The 13,918-nt window shown below is 57.6% G+C and overlaps 2 protein-coding genes across 4 annotated transcripts in view; one reads left to right on the top strand and one right to left on the bottom strand.

The window, feature by feature from the left end:
- The first annotated feature begins 129 nt into the window (after positions 1-129).
- BHLHA15 (basic helix-loop-helix family member a15) lies at positions 130-3,628 on the top strand. The gene is made up of 2 exons (XM_017533719.2): positions 130-302; positions 1,119-3,628. The coding sequence occupies exon 2, from the start codon at positions 1,173-1,175 to the stop codon at positions 1,746-1,748; it is 576 nt and encodes a 191-aa protein (XP_017389208.1). The 5' UTR covers positions 130-302; positions 1,119-1,172; the 3' UTR covers positions 1,749-3,628.
- Positions 3,629-4,264: 636 nt separating this feature from the next.
- The window catches only part of TECPR1 (tectonin beta-propeller repeat containing 1), a 37,719-nt gene continuing 28,065 nt past the window's right edge, over positions 4,265-13,918 (bottom strand). For 2 of the 3 annotated variants that reach the window (XM_017533713.2, XM_017533714.2), the window contains 9 exons: positions 13,402-13,498; positions 13,196-13,275; positions 12,041-12,097; positions 11,413-11,593; positions 10,813-10,948; positions 10,118-10,210; positions 6,352-6,458; positions 6,108-6,227; positions 4,265-5,921 (listed from right to left, as the gene is read on the bottom strand). In XM_017533713.2, the coding sequence (XP_017389202.1) occupies positions 5,808-5,921; positions 6,108-6,227; positions 6,352-6,458; positions 10,118-10,210; positions 10,813-10,948; positions 11,413-11,593; positions 12,041-12,097; positions 13,196-13,275; positions 13,402-13,498 (985 nt within the window). In that variant the 3' untranslated portion in view covers positions 4,265-5,807. The remainder of the gene's footprint in view (positions 5,922-6,107; positions 6,228-6,351; positions 6,459-10,117; positions 10,211-10,812; positions 10,949-11,412; positions 11,594-12,040; positions 12,098-13,195; positions 13,276-13,401; positions 13,499-13,918) is intronic. The other variant, XM_017533716.1, reaches the window with a different exon arrangement.

Here is a 13,918-nt window from a genome sequence, read left to right as displayed (position 1 = left end):
TGTAGGGAGAGGATGGGGAGAGGCTGGTGGGGGCGGCTCTCTGTCTTGGGGGCGGGGCGGAAGCTGGGGGGCGGGGCTGTGCGGCCACCTGGTCCGAGAGCCCCGGGCACCGCCCGCCCGCCGCAGGTGCAGCCACCGCCGCCCCGCGCCCGCCCGGGACACCCAGACCCCGGCTCCGCCCCGGCCCCGCCCCCGCCCCGAGGGTTCATTTGCATGAGTCTGCGGCCCCGCCCGGGGCGGCTAAAGCGACGTGTCCTTGTCCCCCGTGGGCAGCCTCGGCGCGTGCGGCCGCGGATCCCCAGGTAACCCGGGAGCTGGGAACTCGTAGAGCGCCGCGGGGAGAGGACCCAGGGGCAGGACCTAGCGATGGGGTTGTGGGGGTTGGGGGGAAACCTGGGTGGGGGACTTGGGGTCTGTCTGGAGCCCCCACGGGGGGGGGGGGTGGGGGGGGGGGTGTGGGTTTGGGTTGTGGGGGTTGGGGGGAAACCTGGGTGGGGGACTTGGGGTCTGTCTGGAGCCCCCACGGGGGCCATCCACGTGGTGGCACTGAGGGCTATCGCCAGGCCCTGGCCATTGCCGACCTCTGACCTCCACGGCTGCCCCATGTCTGCAGTGGTTCTGGCTCTAGCGCTGTCCTTGCGCGTGTCAGGTCCAGTGGGGCAGGACAGCGAGAGCCTGGTGGCTGGAGTCACTGCCTGCCTATGGGCGAAGGAGTGAATGCCGCCCTCGGCAGAGGCGCCCCCTAAGCTAGGGTGGGGGACACATCTCAGGGTGGTCTAGGCAAAGTGCAAAGGTCACCGAGCTCAGGAGGCATTCGGAGGGCAGTGAGGGGCATGGGACCAGAGAAAGATCCGGGGATCGGGGTGTCAACCAGGGGAAAGGGGGACACAGGGATGGGGACAGGTTCCAGGGGTCTGTATGAGGTGAAGCAGGGTCATGGTGGGGTGTGGGGTCAGCCCAGGGCTAAGGTGTAAACAGAAGGACCTCCAGGAGTTGAGCACCAACCCCTGCCCCTGGTACCATTGCTGTTAGCAGGAGGAAGCTGCTGGGGATGGCACCCCAGCGGGTCCCCTGTCCGTGTGGGGTGACCACAGAGTGTCCTGTGTTCTGGATTTCAGCTCCAAGGGCCTCATCTCCCTGCCACCACCTCCTAGGACAGCCAGTCCAGGGCCATGAAGACCAAGAACCGGCCCCCGCGGCGCCGGGCCCCGGTGCAGGACACAGAGCCCACCCCCGGGGAGGGGACGCTCGATGGGCCCCTGCCCAGCCCGGGCCCAGAGCCGGCCAAGAGTCTGCGGAGCCGGCCAGCCCGAGCAGCAGCAGGGCCTCGGGGCGGGGGCGACGGTGGGCGCAGGCGGCCAGGACCGTCAGGGCCTGGGGGCCGTCGGGACAGCAGCATCCAGCGGCGGCTGGAGAGCAACGAGCGGGAGCGGCAGCGAATGCACAAGCTCAATAACGCCTTCCAGGCCCTACGCGAGGTCATCCCCCACGTGCGCGCCGACAAGAAGCTCTCCAAGATCGAGACTCTCACACTGGCCAAGAACTACATCAAATCGCTGACGGCCACCATCCTCACCATGTCCAGTGGCCGCCTCCCAGGCCTGGAGGGGCCGGGTCCCAAGCTCTACCAGCACTACCAGCAGCAGCAGCAGGCCACCGGGGGTGCACTGGGGGCCATAGAGGCCCAGCCCCAGGGTCACCTGCAGAGGTACTCCACGCAGATCCACAGCTTCCGAGAGGGCACCTAGTGCCTGGCTGTTGGGGGGGGGGGTGGCGGTGGCTGTGGTGGCCCAGCCTGCTTCTCCCAGCCCCGGCCTTCAAGCCATGAAGCCCAGACGGGTGATGACACCCCATGAGGACGTGGCCCCAGCGGCTCCAATTTCCCCCAACATTCAGTCACTTCCCTGGAGCAATTTTTCCTGCCCAGCTGGGGACCAGCGAGTAGGCTGTGGCCCCAGACAGCAGCATGAGGCCCAAACCTCTGGGTAGGGCCCAGGCGGTCCTCCTTTTTCATTGAGCCAGGTGGTCTCAGCGGGCGATGAAAGGCCCTCCTTAGCTTCGGAACTAAACTCTCTTCACCCCAACTTCCTCCAGGGCAAGGGGAGATCCCAGGAAAAGGTTATTTACAGATTTTCCAAGGCCAACGCCCTGCAAGGAACCCCCCTCCAACCTTCATTGTAGGTCTGCATGGGGCCTGGGCTTAGCGCCCTTATTTGGGGTAAACTGAGGCCCAGGACAAGCCTGGCAGAGCCCAAGGCGGCTCGGGGCAGATGACCTCACATTCATCCTCAAAGGTTGAATGGTGGGGAGGGGCTGGAGTCTCTTCCTTCCTCTGAGTCCGGGCTCTTGGAGGTGGTAACTCCAGGCTGTGCCAGGTTGTGGAGGGTCTGGGGCAGAGTCTGAGGGGCACCGTGGAGCTGGAGCAGGAGACAGGGCAGGGTGTTCCAAGCACAGTCCTTCTGGGCATGGGAGAGAAGTCCCGAGACCCTGGGTCACTTCCCAAGATAGCTCTGAGGCCTCCTGCTCAGCCCTCACCTATGCAGGGAGCGAGTGTGCACCCCCCAGCCCTGCCTCTGCCATTACTTATTGTCTCTGGTGTGGGTTGTCATGTAATTGGCACCATGTTGTCTGTAGGACATTACAATGTGCTTGCGTCCTGGTTTGAGTTGGCAACCCGCAAGGCCCTCTGCATGGTGGAGCCTGGGGGTGGCAGTTTCGTCCCTCCCCCTGCCCAGGTGCTTCGTCCTCATGGCCAGGCCTGGTGACTTGGCACGTCCCTGCTGCCCCAAGCTCAGCTTCCTTCTGCTGGGCATTCCTGCCCCACTAGCTCTTGGCTCTCCCCTCCCTCGTGCCTCTGCCCAGAGATGTCCCAAAGGCCCTCAGGGCCACGCCAGGCCAGGGATGTGGCTGCCATGGCAGAGGCCCTGAGCTCTGGCTGGCCTGTCCCCACCAGGTGGCCTTGCCCTCCCAAGTTGGAGATCTTGGCACCAGATGCTGAATGCAGCGGCAGGCTTGGAGTCAGCCCTGGCCACGTTAAGGACACAGGTGACACCCTGAGGATCTGGCATTGGCCGCTTTAGGCCTAACTTTCCTGGTCAGGGTCTCTGAAAAGTGGCCCAGGCACATTGGTCTCATTTCAATGAGACTCAATCAGAGGCCTGGTCTGGTCCTGGCCCTACCGCCCCAGCTGTCCTTCAGCACAACTCAGGGTGGGGACCCCAGGCTGCTGGGTCTGTCTCTTGGGAGGGGGTGCTCTGGAAGGTCAGGGTGATCCATCCCTGTGAGCTGAGGGTGATGCAGCTGAGAGCTTGGGACAGAGAAAGCCTGGGCCTCCTTGCAGGGCACCTGCCCAGTGGGGACACAAGATGACAGAGACCTCACCATTGGGGACACTCAGGCACTACAAACCTGGCAGCTCTTGTTTCCGGCTGAGTTGTGGCCAGAGCAGGGCTTGGTTCGCCCCTGAACTTCCTGAATGGACCAACAAGCTGAGCCTGAAAACCCAGAGGAGCCTCGATCCAGGAGATGGAGACCGTGCCCAGCATCCAGCTAGAGCCCAGGCTTTCCCCAGGGCAGCAGGAGGGCCTGGGGGTGGCTGCCTTCAGGACAATGGTTTCTGCCCTGAACTGGCGAGTCGTTCTGCCCTGAACTGGGGAGTTCTGCCCTGAACTGGCACCTCCACCCCTCTGCTTCCTAGAGGGTGACCTGGGCAGAGCCGCTGAGTCCTTCATCCCCTTAGGACAGAGGGGATGCCCTGTGGCCACAGCACACAGGATCCTCAGCAGCCATAGTCCCGCTCTGGGGTGTCCAGTGTTTCGAGGAGGAGAGGGGACAGGGGCCATGTCCACCCCTTGGCCCTCCTCTTGGACCCCAAGGTCAGGCTGGATCCTTTTATCCTGTGGGGAGCCCCTGCCTTGGCCATCGGGATGAGTTTCCTCAAGTCCCTGGACAAGCGGGTCAGAGACTCCCGCGATGTCCCCCAGGGCCGTGGGCGCACCCACCGCCCCGCAGACAGGTGCCCTGAGAGCTCCAGAGGCATGATCCCCATCCCCATCCCCATCAGCGGAGAAGCCAGAACCGCGATTGTTCCATCTGGGAAAGCCCAGCTGGAGCTGAAGGGCCCGTGCCCCTGCTGCAATTGTGCTGAAAATGTTTCTCAAATGACCCAAATTGGCTCTTATTTTTTCTTATGGCCCCTTCAAAGTATTCATGAAATGATGCTGTGTCACAAAGCAAAAATAAAAGATTTCATGGCAATGGCTAGTTCAAGCGCGCAGGGAGCGGCGTGTTTTAATCAATTTATCGATAAAAACAGTATGGTGCTGACACTCCAGGGGAAATGTTTATTGAGTAAAGCATCTGAGGACCTGATGCCAGGCAGGTAAACTGCTGGTGCTCAGCAGCGAGAGGACACATCACTCTGCTGTCCTGCAGGGTGAGGCCCTCCCCATGCCTTGCTGAGAGCCACCTGCAGACACAGCAGGTCGCAGCAGAATGCACAGGTCACTGTTGTAGGGGAACAGACCGTAATGCCCACATAGAGAAAACCTGATAGTGAAATGTAAACAGACAGGACAGGGTGGTTGTAGGTGGCTGCCGCCGCCAGGCCCTTCCCGTGATTGATCTGAGAGCTCAAACCTGGTGGCACCAGGACCTACTTCCAGAAACACAGGAATGCCAGGTCCCTCAGATGCCTGTGGGAGGGGCCCTAGGGAGACCTTTCTCAGCATCAGCTTTTGGGTGACAAACCCCATACAGCAAAACTGAACAGATAACAGACAACAGACTCCCTGCTGAAAATGAGACCAGAACCCCAGGAAGGTCAAGAGGTGGCAAAGTCATCCCCTCTCCAACTGAGCAGAGCCTGAAGCTGGGGTCTGATGACCTCCTGGGCAGTGTCCAGGTGGAGGAAGCAAACCCCCAAATGGGGCACAAGGGATCAAAAGCAGCCACGGGCCGGCTGAGGTGGCTCATGCCTGCCACTGGAGAAGGAGGAATCTCGCTCTGTCGCCCAGGCTGGAGGACAGTGGCACCATCTCAGTTCACTGCAACCTCCGCTCCCTAGGTTTAAGCAATTCTCCTGCCTCAGCCTCCCGAGTAGCTGGGATGACAGGCATGCACCACCACGCCTGGCTAATTTTTGTATTTTTAGTAGAGACTGGATTTCACCATGTTGGCCAGGCTGGTCTTGAACTCTTGACCTCAGGTGATCTGCCCGCCTTAGCCTCCCAAAGTGTTGGGATTACAGGCGTGAGCCACCTCACCCAGCCTCCTTCCTTCACTTGTGAAATTAAAGCCTCCTTGCAAGTCCTGCTCTAAGAAAGGGTCACTGCACGTGGTAAAGAAGCCCTGAGCCCCAACGGCCGTCTCTCTTGGTTGGGGGTGGCAGGACCCAGGTGCTGTCTGAGATGCCAGCTCAGTAGGGCTCCATCCTGGGCTCTGCTGCCCCAGGGCCCATGCTCCTGGCGGGCTCCAGGTTCCAGGTTCTAGTCCTGGAAAGGCAGGAAGGAGAGGCATAAGGGAAGGGTGGGAGGGGCCGGGGCCTCTGGGAGGTGCAGCTCCCACCCCACGCCCCACACCCCGGGGCTCCTCGCAGACAGGGACACGTGCAGTAGTGTCTGCAGAGCTTCACATTTCGGGGCTGTCTCAGCCAGTGCCTCTGAAGTGGCCACAGCCTCGGGGCCAGGTTCCCTCCTGAGTCCACCTGGGTGACATCCCTCCACCACTGCACACTTCAGCACAAGAATGGCTCAGCCTTGATCCTCCAAACTGGGCACCATCCCTGCATCTAGGTGTGGGGGGGCGCCTCAGCAGCAGATGGGGCCATAGGCTTCTGGTGGAGCACTCGGCTCTTGCTCCTGGGATGAGCTCCGGGGGCCCCTGGTGGCATTGGCCCGGACAGAGATGTGGTCCCAGCCTCCCTGGAAGGAGAGAGCTGTATCACCAGGGGCGCAGGGGCTTGAGGGTGCCAAGGGGCTCTGCCTGGGGACCTCCCTCCAATTCCGACACTGGGTCCCAGGGAACTGTCCCACAGTGGCCGTCCCCGTCTTTAGCGCCCAGTGCAGGCACAAGGGGATCACATAGTCCCAGCCGAGGGCCCCGCTCACCCCGATGCCGTAGTCCCAGCCCTGGCCCTTGGGCTCGTGGGGCTGCACGCCTGTGCGATGACACACCGTCCCCCGGCTCAGGCTGTGGCTGCCCTGCACTTTGCTGGCGATCACCCAGACCTGGAGCACAGATGCCATGAATTCCCTGGACCCAGCTGCACTGAGACGGCTGGGCACAGGATGGGGGAGACATGAGAGGGAACTGGAGCACCCCAAGAGCGTGACACCCCTTGAGCGCCCCCACCTGGTCCAGGGGTCCCACGGACACTCGGCACACGTTGTTGGACACATGCTCCCAGCTGGAGCCCTGCGGGTAGCTGGGCGTGATCCCCTGGCGATACCACAAGTTTCCTGGGGAGAGAAGCAGTGAGGGTCAAAGGGGAAGACTATTCTGCCCCTGCGGCCCAGCAACCCAGGGCCAGGCCCACTCTAACCACTTCCGGGTCTTGGAAGCTGCTGGGGGGCAGGAGAGTCCTGGAACCTGAGTCGGGGCCATAGCCTCCTCCGCTTCTCCACACTCGGGAGCCTAGGCTGCAGCCAATTCTGCCCTCTGCACATTCTGGGCGTCCCCCAAGCCTCATAATCACCCTATTGTGCTGGGCATGGCCGGTGTCCTGATCCTGTTTCTGTGGAGGCAGAAACTGAGGACAAGGGAAGTCCTAGCCAGAGCAATCAGGCAAGAAAAGGAAGGAAAGGGCATCCAAGTCAAAAAAGAGGAAGTCACGGTGTTTCTGTTTGCCCATGATATGATCATATACCTAGAAAACCCTAAAGACTCCTCCAAAAGACTCTTAGATTTGATAAATGAGTTCAGGAAAGTTTCAGGTTACAAAATCAACGTACATAAATCAGTAGCACTGCTACATGCCAACAGCAACCAAGCTGAGAATCAAATAGAGAATCTAACCCCTTTTACAGCAGCTGCAAAAAATAAAATACCTAGGCATGTACTTAACCAAGGAGGTGAAAGATCTCTACAAGGAGAACCACAAAACACAGCTGAAAGTAATCATAGATGACAGAAACAAATGGAAATACATCCCATATTCATGGATTGATGAGTAATATATCCCATACTCATGGATTGATGAGTATGGGGTGAATCAATGGAAGAATCAATATCATGAAAATCACCATACTGCCCAAAGCAATCTACAGATTTAATGCAATTTCTATTAAAATACTGACATCATTTTTTACAGAATTAGAAAAAAAAAATTCTAAAATTCATATGAAACCAAAAAAGAGGCTGAATGCTCAAAAACAATCCTAACCAAAAAGAACCAATCTGAAGGCACCACATTACTGGACTTCAATTATACTACAAGCCTACAGTAACCAAAACAGTATGGTGCTGCTATAAAAACAGACACATAGACCAATGGAACAGAAGAAAGAACCAAGAAATAAAGCCAGACACTTAACAACCAACTGATCTTTGAGGAAGCATACAAAAACATAAATTGAGGAAAGGACATCCTGTTTAATAAATGCTGTTGGGAAAACTGGAGAGTTGCATGTAAAAGAATGAAACTGGATCCATATTTCTCACCATATAAAAAGATCAACTCAACATGGATCAAAGACTTACATCTAAGACCTAAAACCATAAAAATTCTACAAGAAAACCTAGAAAAAACTATTTAAGAGCTTGGCCTAGGCAAAGAATTTATGACTAAGATCCCAAAAGCAAATGCAACAAAAACAGAAATAAATAAAGGAGACCTAATTAAACTAAAAAGTTTCTGCACAGCAGAAGAAATAATCATCAGAGTAAACAGACAACCCACAGGATGGGAGAAAATATTTGCAAACTATGCAACTGACAAAGGACTAATATCCAGAATCTATGAGGACTCAAACAAATCAGCACACACACACAAAATAAACCAATAATCCCATCAAAAGTGGGCAAATGACATGAATAGAAATTTCTCAAAAGAAGATATGAAAATAACCAACAAACATGAAAAATTGCTCAACACCACTAATCATCAGAGAAGTGCAAATCAAAGCCACAATGAGATACTAATACCACTTTATTTCTGCAAGACTGGCCATTATTGTAAAGTCAAAAAACAATAGAGCCAAGTACAGCGGCTCATGCCTGTAATCCCAGCACTTTAGGAGGCTGAGGTGGGTGGATCACTTGAGGTCAGAAGTTGGAGACCAGCCTGGCTAACATGGTGAAACTTCATCTCTACTAAAAATGCAAAGATTAGCCAGGTGTGGCGGTGGGCACCTGAAGTCTCAGCTACACAGAAGGCTGAGGCAGGAGAATCGCTTGAACCTAGGAGGTGGAGGTTGCAGTGAGCTGAGATCACACCACTGTACTTCAGCCTGGGAGACAGAGCAAGACCCTATCTCAAAAACAAAACAAAACAAAACAAAACAAACAAAACAAAACAAAACAGATGTTGGTATAGATATGGTGAAAGTAAAAGGGAATGCTTATTCGCTGCTGGTGGGAATGTAAATTCGCATTAATCTCTATGGAAAATGGTACAGAGATGTCTCAAAGAACTGAAAATAGATCTGTCGTTCCATCCAGCAATCCCACTGTGGGGCATCTTCACAAATGAAAAGAAGTCATTATATGGAAAAGACGCTTGCACATGCATGTTTACTGCAGCAGTTTACAACTGCACAGATATGGACCAGGGTAAGTGCCCACCATTGAGGAGTGGACACAGAAAATGTGGTACGCATATACCATGGAATATTATGCAGCCATAAAAAGAATGAGATCGAGTCTTTGGCAGCAACTTGGGTGGAACTGGAGGCCATCATTCTAAGTGAAGTAACTCGGGAATAGAAAATCAATTACCACATGTTCACTTACAAGTGGGAGCTGAGCTATGGGTAATCAAAGGCATGCAGTGTGAATATTATGGAGACTCAGGAGGGGGTAGCCTGGGAGGGGGTGAGAAATAGAGCACTACGTATCGGGTACAAGGTACACTACTTGGCTGACGGGTACACTGAAATCTCAGGCTTCACTGCTATGTGACTCATCCGTGTCACCATAAACAATTTGTACCCCTAAAGCTATAGAAATAAAAATAAATGAGGGCAAGGAATTATTTAAACAAATAAGAAGAGGCTGGGTGTGGTCAGCAGAGGCTGACGTCAGCCGGGCGCCTTGTATGGTGGTTAGTGAGGTCTTACATCAGAAGAACCACTTGCCAAAACAATAGTCCAAAGAGTGAATCAGTCCCAGTGTTTGCTGGCCCAATAGGGTAGCTACAGCAAGAAATAATTATTTCTTTTGAGAAGGAGTCTCGCACTGTTGCCCAGGCTGGAATGCAGTGGCACAGTTTTGGTTCACTACAACTTCTGCAGCTTGAACCTTCAGTACCCACAAAAATTAAAGGTTTCTTTTTTTTTTTTTAAAACAGAATCTTGCTCTGTCCTTGAGTGGTGCTCTTGGCTCACTGCAGCTTCCGCCTCCCGGGTTCGAGTGATTCTCTTGACTCGGCCTTCCAAGTAGCTGGGATTATGGGCCCTCGCCACCATGCCTGGCTAATTTTTGTATTTTTAGTAGAGATGGGGTTTTACCATGTTGGCCAGGCTGGTCTCTAACTCCTGATCTCAGGTTATCTGCCCGCCTCAGCCTCCTAAAGTACTGGGATTATAGGCGTGAGCCACTGAGTCTGGCCAAAACATTAAAAAATTTTTTTTTTTTTTTTTTTTTTGAGACGGAGTTTCACTCATGTTACCCAGGCTGGAGTGCAATGGCGCGATCTCGGCTCACCGCAACCTCCGCCTCCTGGGTTCAGGCAATTCTCCTGCCTCAGCCTCCTGAGTAGCTGTGATTACAGGCATGCACCACCATGCCCAGCTAATTTTTTGTATTTTTGGTAGAGACGGGGTTTCACCATGTTGACCAGGATGGTCTCGATCTCTTGACCTCGTGATCCACCCGCCTCGGCCTCCCAAAGTGCTGGGATTACAGGCTTGAGCCACCGCGCCCGGCCTACATTAAAAAATTTTTAAAAAGAGCTACTTGCCGTTGTCATCCAAGGCATACACTGACGTCTGCCCGACGGACACCTGCTTCAGCCTCTGTCTTGGGGGCGGCGGGATGTGGTACCAGCAGTCACCTGCAAAGGGCAAGCTGACTTAGGCACACGGCCTCCTCCTGCTCACATGGGTCAGGCGGGGCTGTGGGCCTCGTCTCCAGCTGTATCTCAGATGTGTAGCCAGGTGTCAGCTGTGGGCCACACAGAGCTGACCTGTGCCTTGCCGTCCTGGGGCTTCTCTGGAAGCCATGGCTTGCTCTGATGGACTCATCTCGCCAGTGCAACATGAAAGTTTCCAGCCCCGCCCACGGTGGAGACCTAGCCTCAGGGGCCGCCGGGCTAACCCATCGCTGTGTGGAGGGCAGCTGAGTACCAGTGTACCCTGTGTTGGACACTGGACATCTGGCGAAGGACAAGCCAGCACAGCCCATCCTCCCGGGCGGCCACCAGAGTGGTCACTGTGGAGTGGGCCCTGCAGGGCCCCATGGGAAGGGAGGGGGCAGGCCTGGCTCCGGCTGCCACATCACCAGGGTGACCACCTCCTGGTCAGTCCCAGTGGGAGGGGACATGGCTTCTGGGGGACCCTGGCTCAGCCCTGGCACCTGGCCCCAAGGGGATGCTCAGCAAACGTCCGCTTGGACTGAAGCTGAGCCGAGCAGGGGCTCCTGGAGTGTGGCACTCACCGGCTGGCTGCGAGGGGTACACGGAGCCCCGGTAGAAGGCGGAGCCATCCCTCGCCACGGCCCACACCTGGTAGCAGGCCCCGATGGAGATGGACATGAAGGGCTGGTCGGTGCCAACGTGCAGCCAGGAGGAGCCCTGCAGACGGCGAGGAGGGGTGCTGAGGTCACCGGGGCCCCATCCCCAGGCCCCACCTCCAGGCCCAGCAGAAATGGGCCTGGTGGGTGGGCAGCACTGGTGGCTGGGGGACAACTGGGGTCACACAGCCCCACCCGGCCTGATCTCCGTGCTCATTGAACTCCTGGGTGCATCTCATCCTCCTGTAAGCAGGGAAAGCACCCCAGTGGGCGTGTGCACCTCACCAGGGTGCTGACCATCAAGGACTGGGCGACAAAGAGCTGAGGTACCCCTGGGCCCACCTCCATTGCCCCTGCCCCACCAGCCTCATTCCCTGGCCAACTGTCCCAAGGCGCAGGGCCCCACTCGGGCCACAGGCGGTGTCCACTGGTCCCAGGGGCTTGTCCTGAACAGGGTCCAAGCCCAGCCAGACTCCAGAGCAAGGGTCCTCATTTCAGGAAGAATCTGCCAGGCCTGGCGCTCACCGCTGGGTTGAGCTCCGACACGCCCAGGCGGCACAGCACGTCCCCCTTGTCACTGATGGCCCAGAGTGCAATGCTGTGCCCGCTCCCCTCAGCACTCGGGCTCTCCGGGATGATGGACACGTCCCTGAGGGCGATGGGGGCCACCTCCAGCCAGGGCCCGCTGGTCACCAGCTTGCATTTTCTGTACAGTGGAGAGGGGGCTCAGCCCGAGGACCCCAAGGTGACCGCCAGGCTCCAGGGCCTCTTTCCGCTGGAGCCAGGAGGAGGAAAGCAGTCCACCCCGGAATGGTGGAAAGAGGGGCCCAGAGGTGGCTCCCGCCCCACCCCCACCCCCAACCAGGCCCCGTTCTCTGTCCAGCTCACAAGCAGAGCATGCCAGTGACATTTATTTGTTCATGAAAACAAACTCTTCTGAAACCAGAGAGCGTTGGGAGCCCGCGGGCATTTCCTGGGCTGACATTTACTTAGACTCGGCTTCCCTCTTCACCCCACTCCCCACTGCTTCTTCCCCTGGGACTAAGGTCAGAGCCGGGAGATCGGCCTGGGGTGTGGGGAACCAGCGCTCCCTCAGGGGCGGCTCCTCCAGGAGCCTGACATTGCTGACAGTCACGCTGAGGCCCTGCCTCACCTGGCCCAGCACCGCCTCCTCACAAAATCCTTCATCGTTTTGGACCCATGGTATGAGCTGCAAGAAGGAAGAAGATGAAATCAGGGCCACTTCGTGGAAGTTTCTGGAAAGTCCCTGCATGCAAACATTCTTGTTCTACCTGGACAGGGCATAGAGCCTGGGCAGAAGCCACAGATCAGGTTCAGAGGAGGAGGTGTCACCACGCACGGCTCTCGGGAGATGCTTCCTGGCTGTCTCAGTGGGGTCAGGGCTGAGCGCAGCCCCAGGGACCTGCAGGGAGGGCCTCCCAGGGGTTGGGGTCTCCCACAGGTTGGGGGCTCCCTGGGGAAGGGCGTCGGGGCCTTCCTGGGGCTAGGCCATAGCAGTTGCCTATCAGGGGTCAGGCGAAGGGGACTCAGCCTTCCCCTCCCCAGGCCCTGTCAGAGCCCTTTTGGGGAGCAAGAGCCCTGGGTCAGGTTGAGGCCCGCGGCTGGGGGAGGGTGGTCTGAGAGGCCCGGCTGTGGCTGAGGGGATGGTCTTGGCCTGCTCAGAAGCTTCTGGCTCTGGGCCCCAGCTCAGGCTGTCCTGGCTCTGTCTCCCTTGGACAGGCTGAGACTGTGCTGTGAAGGCCCAGCCCACGCCATGCGCCTGTGCTGCCAGGGTCCAGGGCCTCCGGAGACGGCAACCACGTCTCTTGGAGGGGCTCACACTGCCCCTTCACATGACATCTCATGTTGGGCCCCCCATGACTCAGGGCCTGGCTCAAAGCCTCCCAGAGCTGACACTGCTAAGGCTGTCCTCAAGCCCCCTCAGTCTGGCACCCCGGGTGCTACCATCTGACCCTCCCAGAGCCCAGGCCCAGCACGGCAGAGATAAGCCTGTTGTGGGGGAGCCATGGAGTTCCTACCTGTGCTGCGCCCCGAGGCCCAGGGTGCCAGGTGTGCAGGGAGTGCTCCCCTGGGCCCCTCCCAGCTCCTCCACTGGCTCCTCCCCCTGCAGGAACTGGGCTGGCACCTGGGGTCTGCTCCTTGGCGAGGCCAGGGGCTGGGGAGCCAGAGTTCTCCAGGCTTAGGGGGTAGGGTTCAGCCTGGCAGAGCAGTGAGGCTGGGGGCCATGCCCTCCAGGGCCCTGATGCTCAGGACCCAGCCTGAAGGCCCTGCACAAGGAGAGGCTTACGCAGGGAAGTCGCTGGCATACTGCCACCCCTCCTGGTCTGTGCCCCCTGGTACGCTGAAATCCACGAACCAGTCAGAAACCTGGAAGGAGTGGGTCAGTGAAGATGGGAGCCCCCCAAATCCAGGGTGCAGTCAGAACACTCGAGGAAGGGCAAGGAGGGGTGGGCGGGCAGATTCCCAATCCCCCATGGGGCGGCGGGGCCTCACCCAGGCCCACTGCAGGGACGGGGGCTTCGTGCCAGCCTTGGTGCACTCCTGCAGTCCCGAGGCGTCACTCCACATGTACCGGTCGGTGGGGAGACCCCTGCGGCAGAACGACAGGGCTGGTGATGAGGGAGACTGGGGGACCGGTTCACTCAGGCACCCCCATAACACCCCGGTGGCAGCCCCGCAGGGAAGCGCTGAGCTCCAGCCACCTCTAGCCACTCGCTCTCCTAAGAGGTGACAGCTGGCTGGCCACAGGGGCTCACACCTGTAATCCCAGCACTTTGGGAGACCAAGGCAGGCGAATCACCTGAGGTCAGGAGTACCAGACCTGAGGTCAAGTGAAGCCCCATCTGTACTAAAAATACAAAAATTAGTTGGGTGTGGTGGCAGGCGCTGGTAATCCCAGATACTAGGGAGGCTGAGAATCACTTGAACCTGGGAGGCAGAGGTTGCAGTGAGCCGAGATTGTGCCACTGCACTCCAGCCTGGGTGACAGAGCAAGGCTCCATCTCAAAAA

Source organism: Cebus imitator, unplaced genomic scaffold (genome assembly GCF_001604975.1).
Source record: "Cebus imitator isolate Cc_AM_T3 unplaced genomic scaffold, Cebus_imitator-1.0 Scaffold82, whole genome shotgun sequence".
Lineage (NCBI taxonomy): Eukaryota > Metazoa > Chordata > Mammalia > Primates > Cebidae > Cebus > Cebus imitator.
Note: the sequence above shows the minus strand (reverse complement) of the source record. Positions and strands in the feature narration are given on the sequence as shown.

What these genes read in the sequence shown, in the direction of transcription:
- BHLHA15 (XM_017533719.2), top strand. Translation starts at nt 1,173, where the DNA reads ATGAAGACCAAGAACCGGCCCCCGCGGCGCCGGGCCCCGGTGCAGGAC.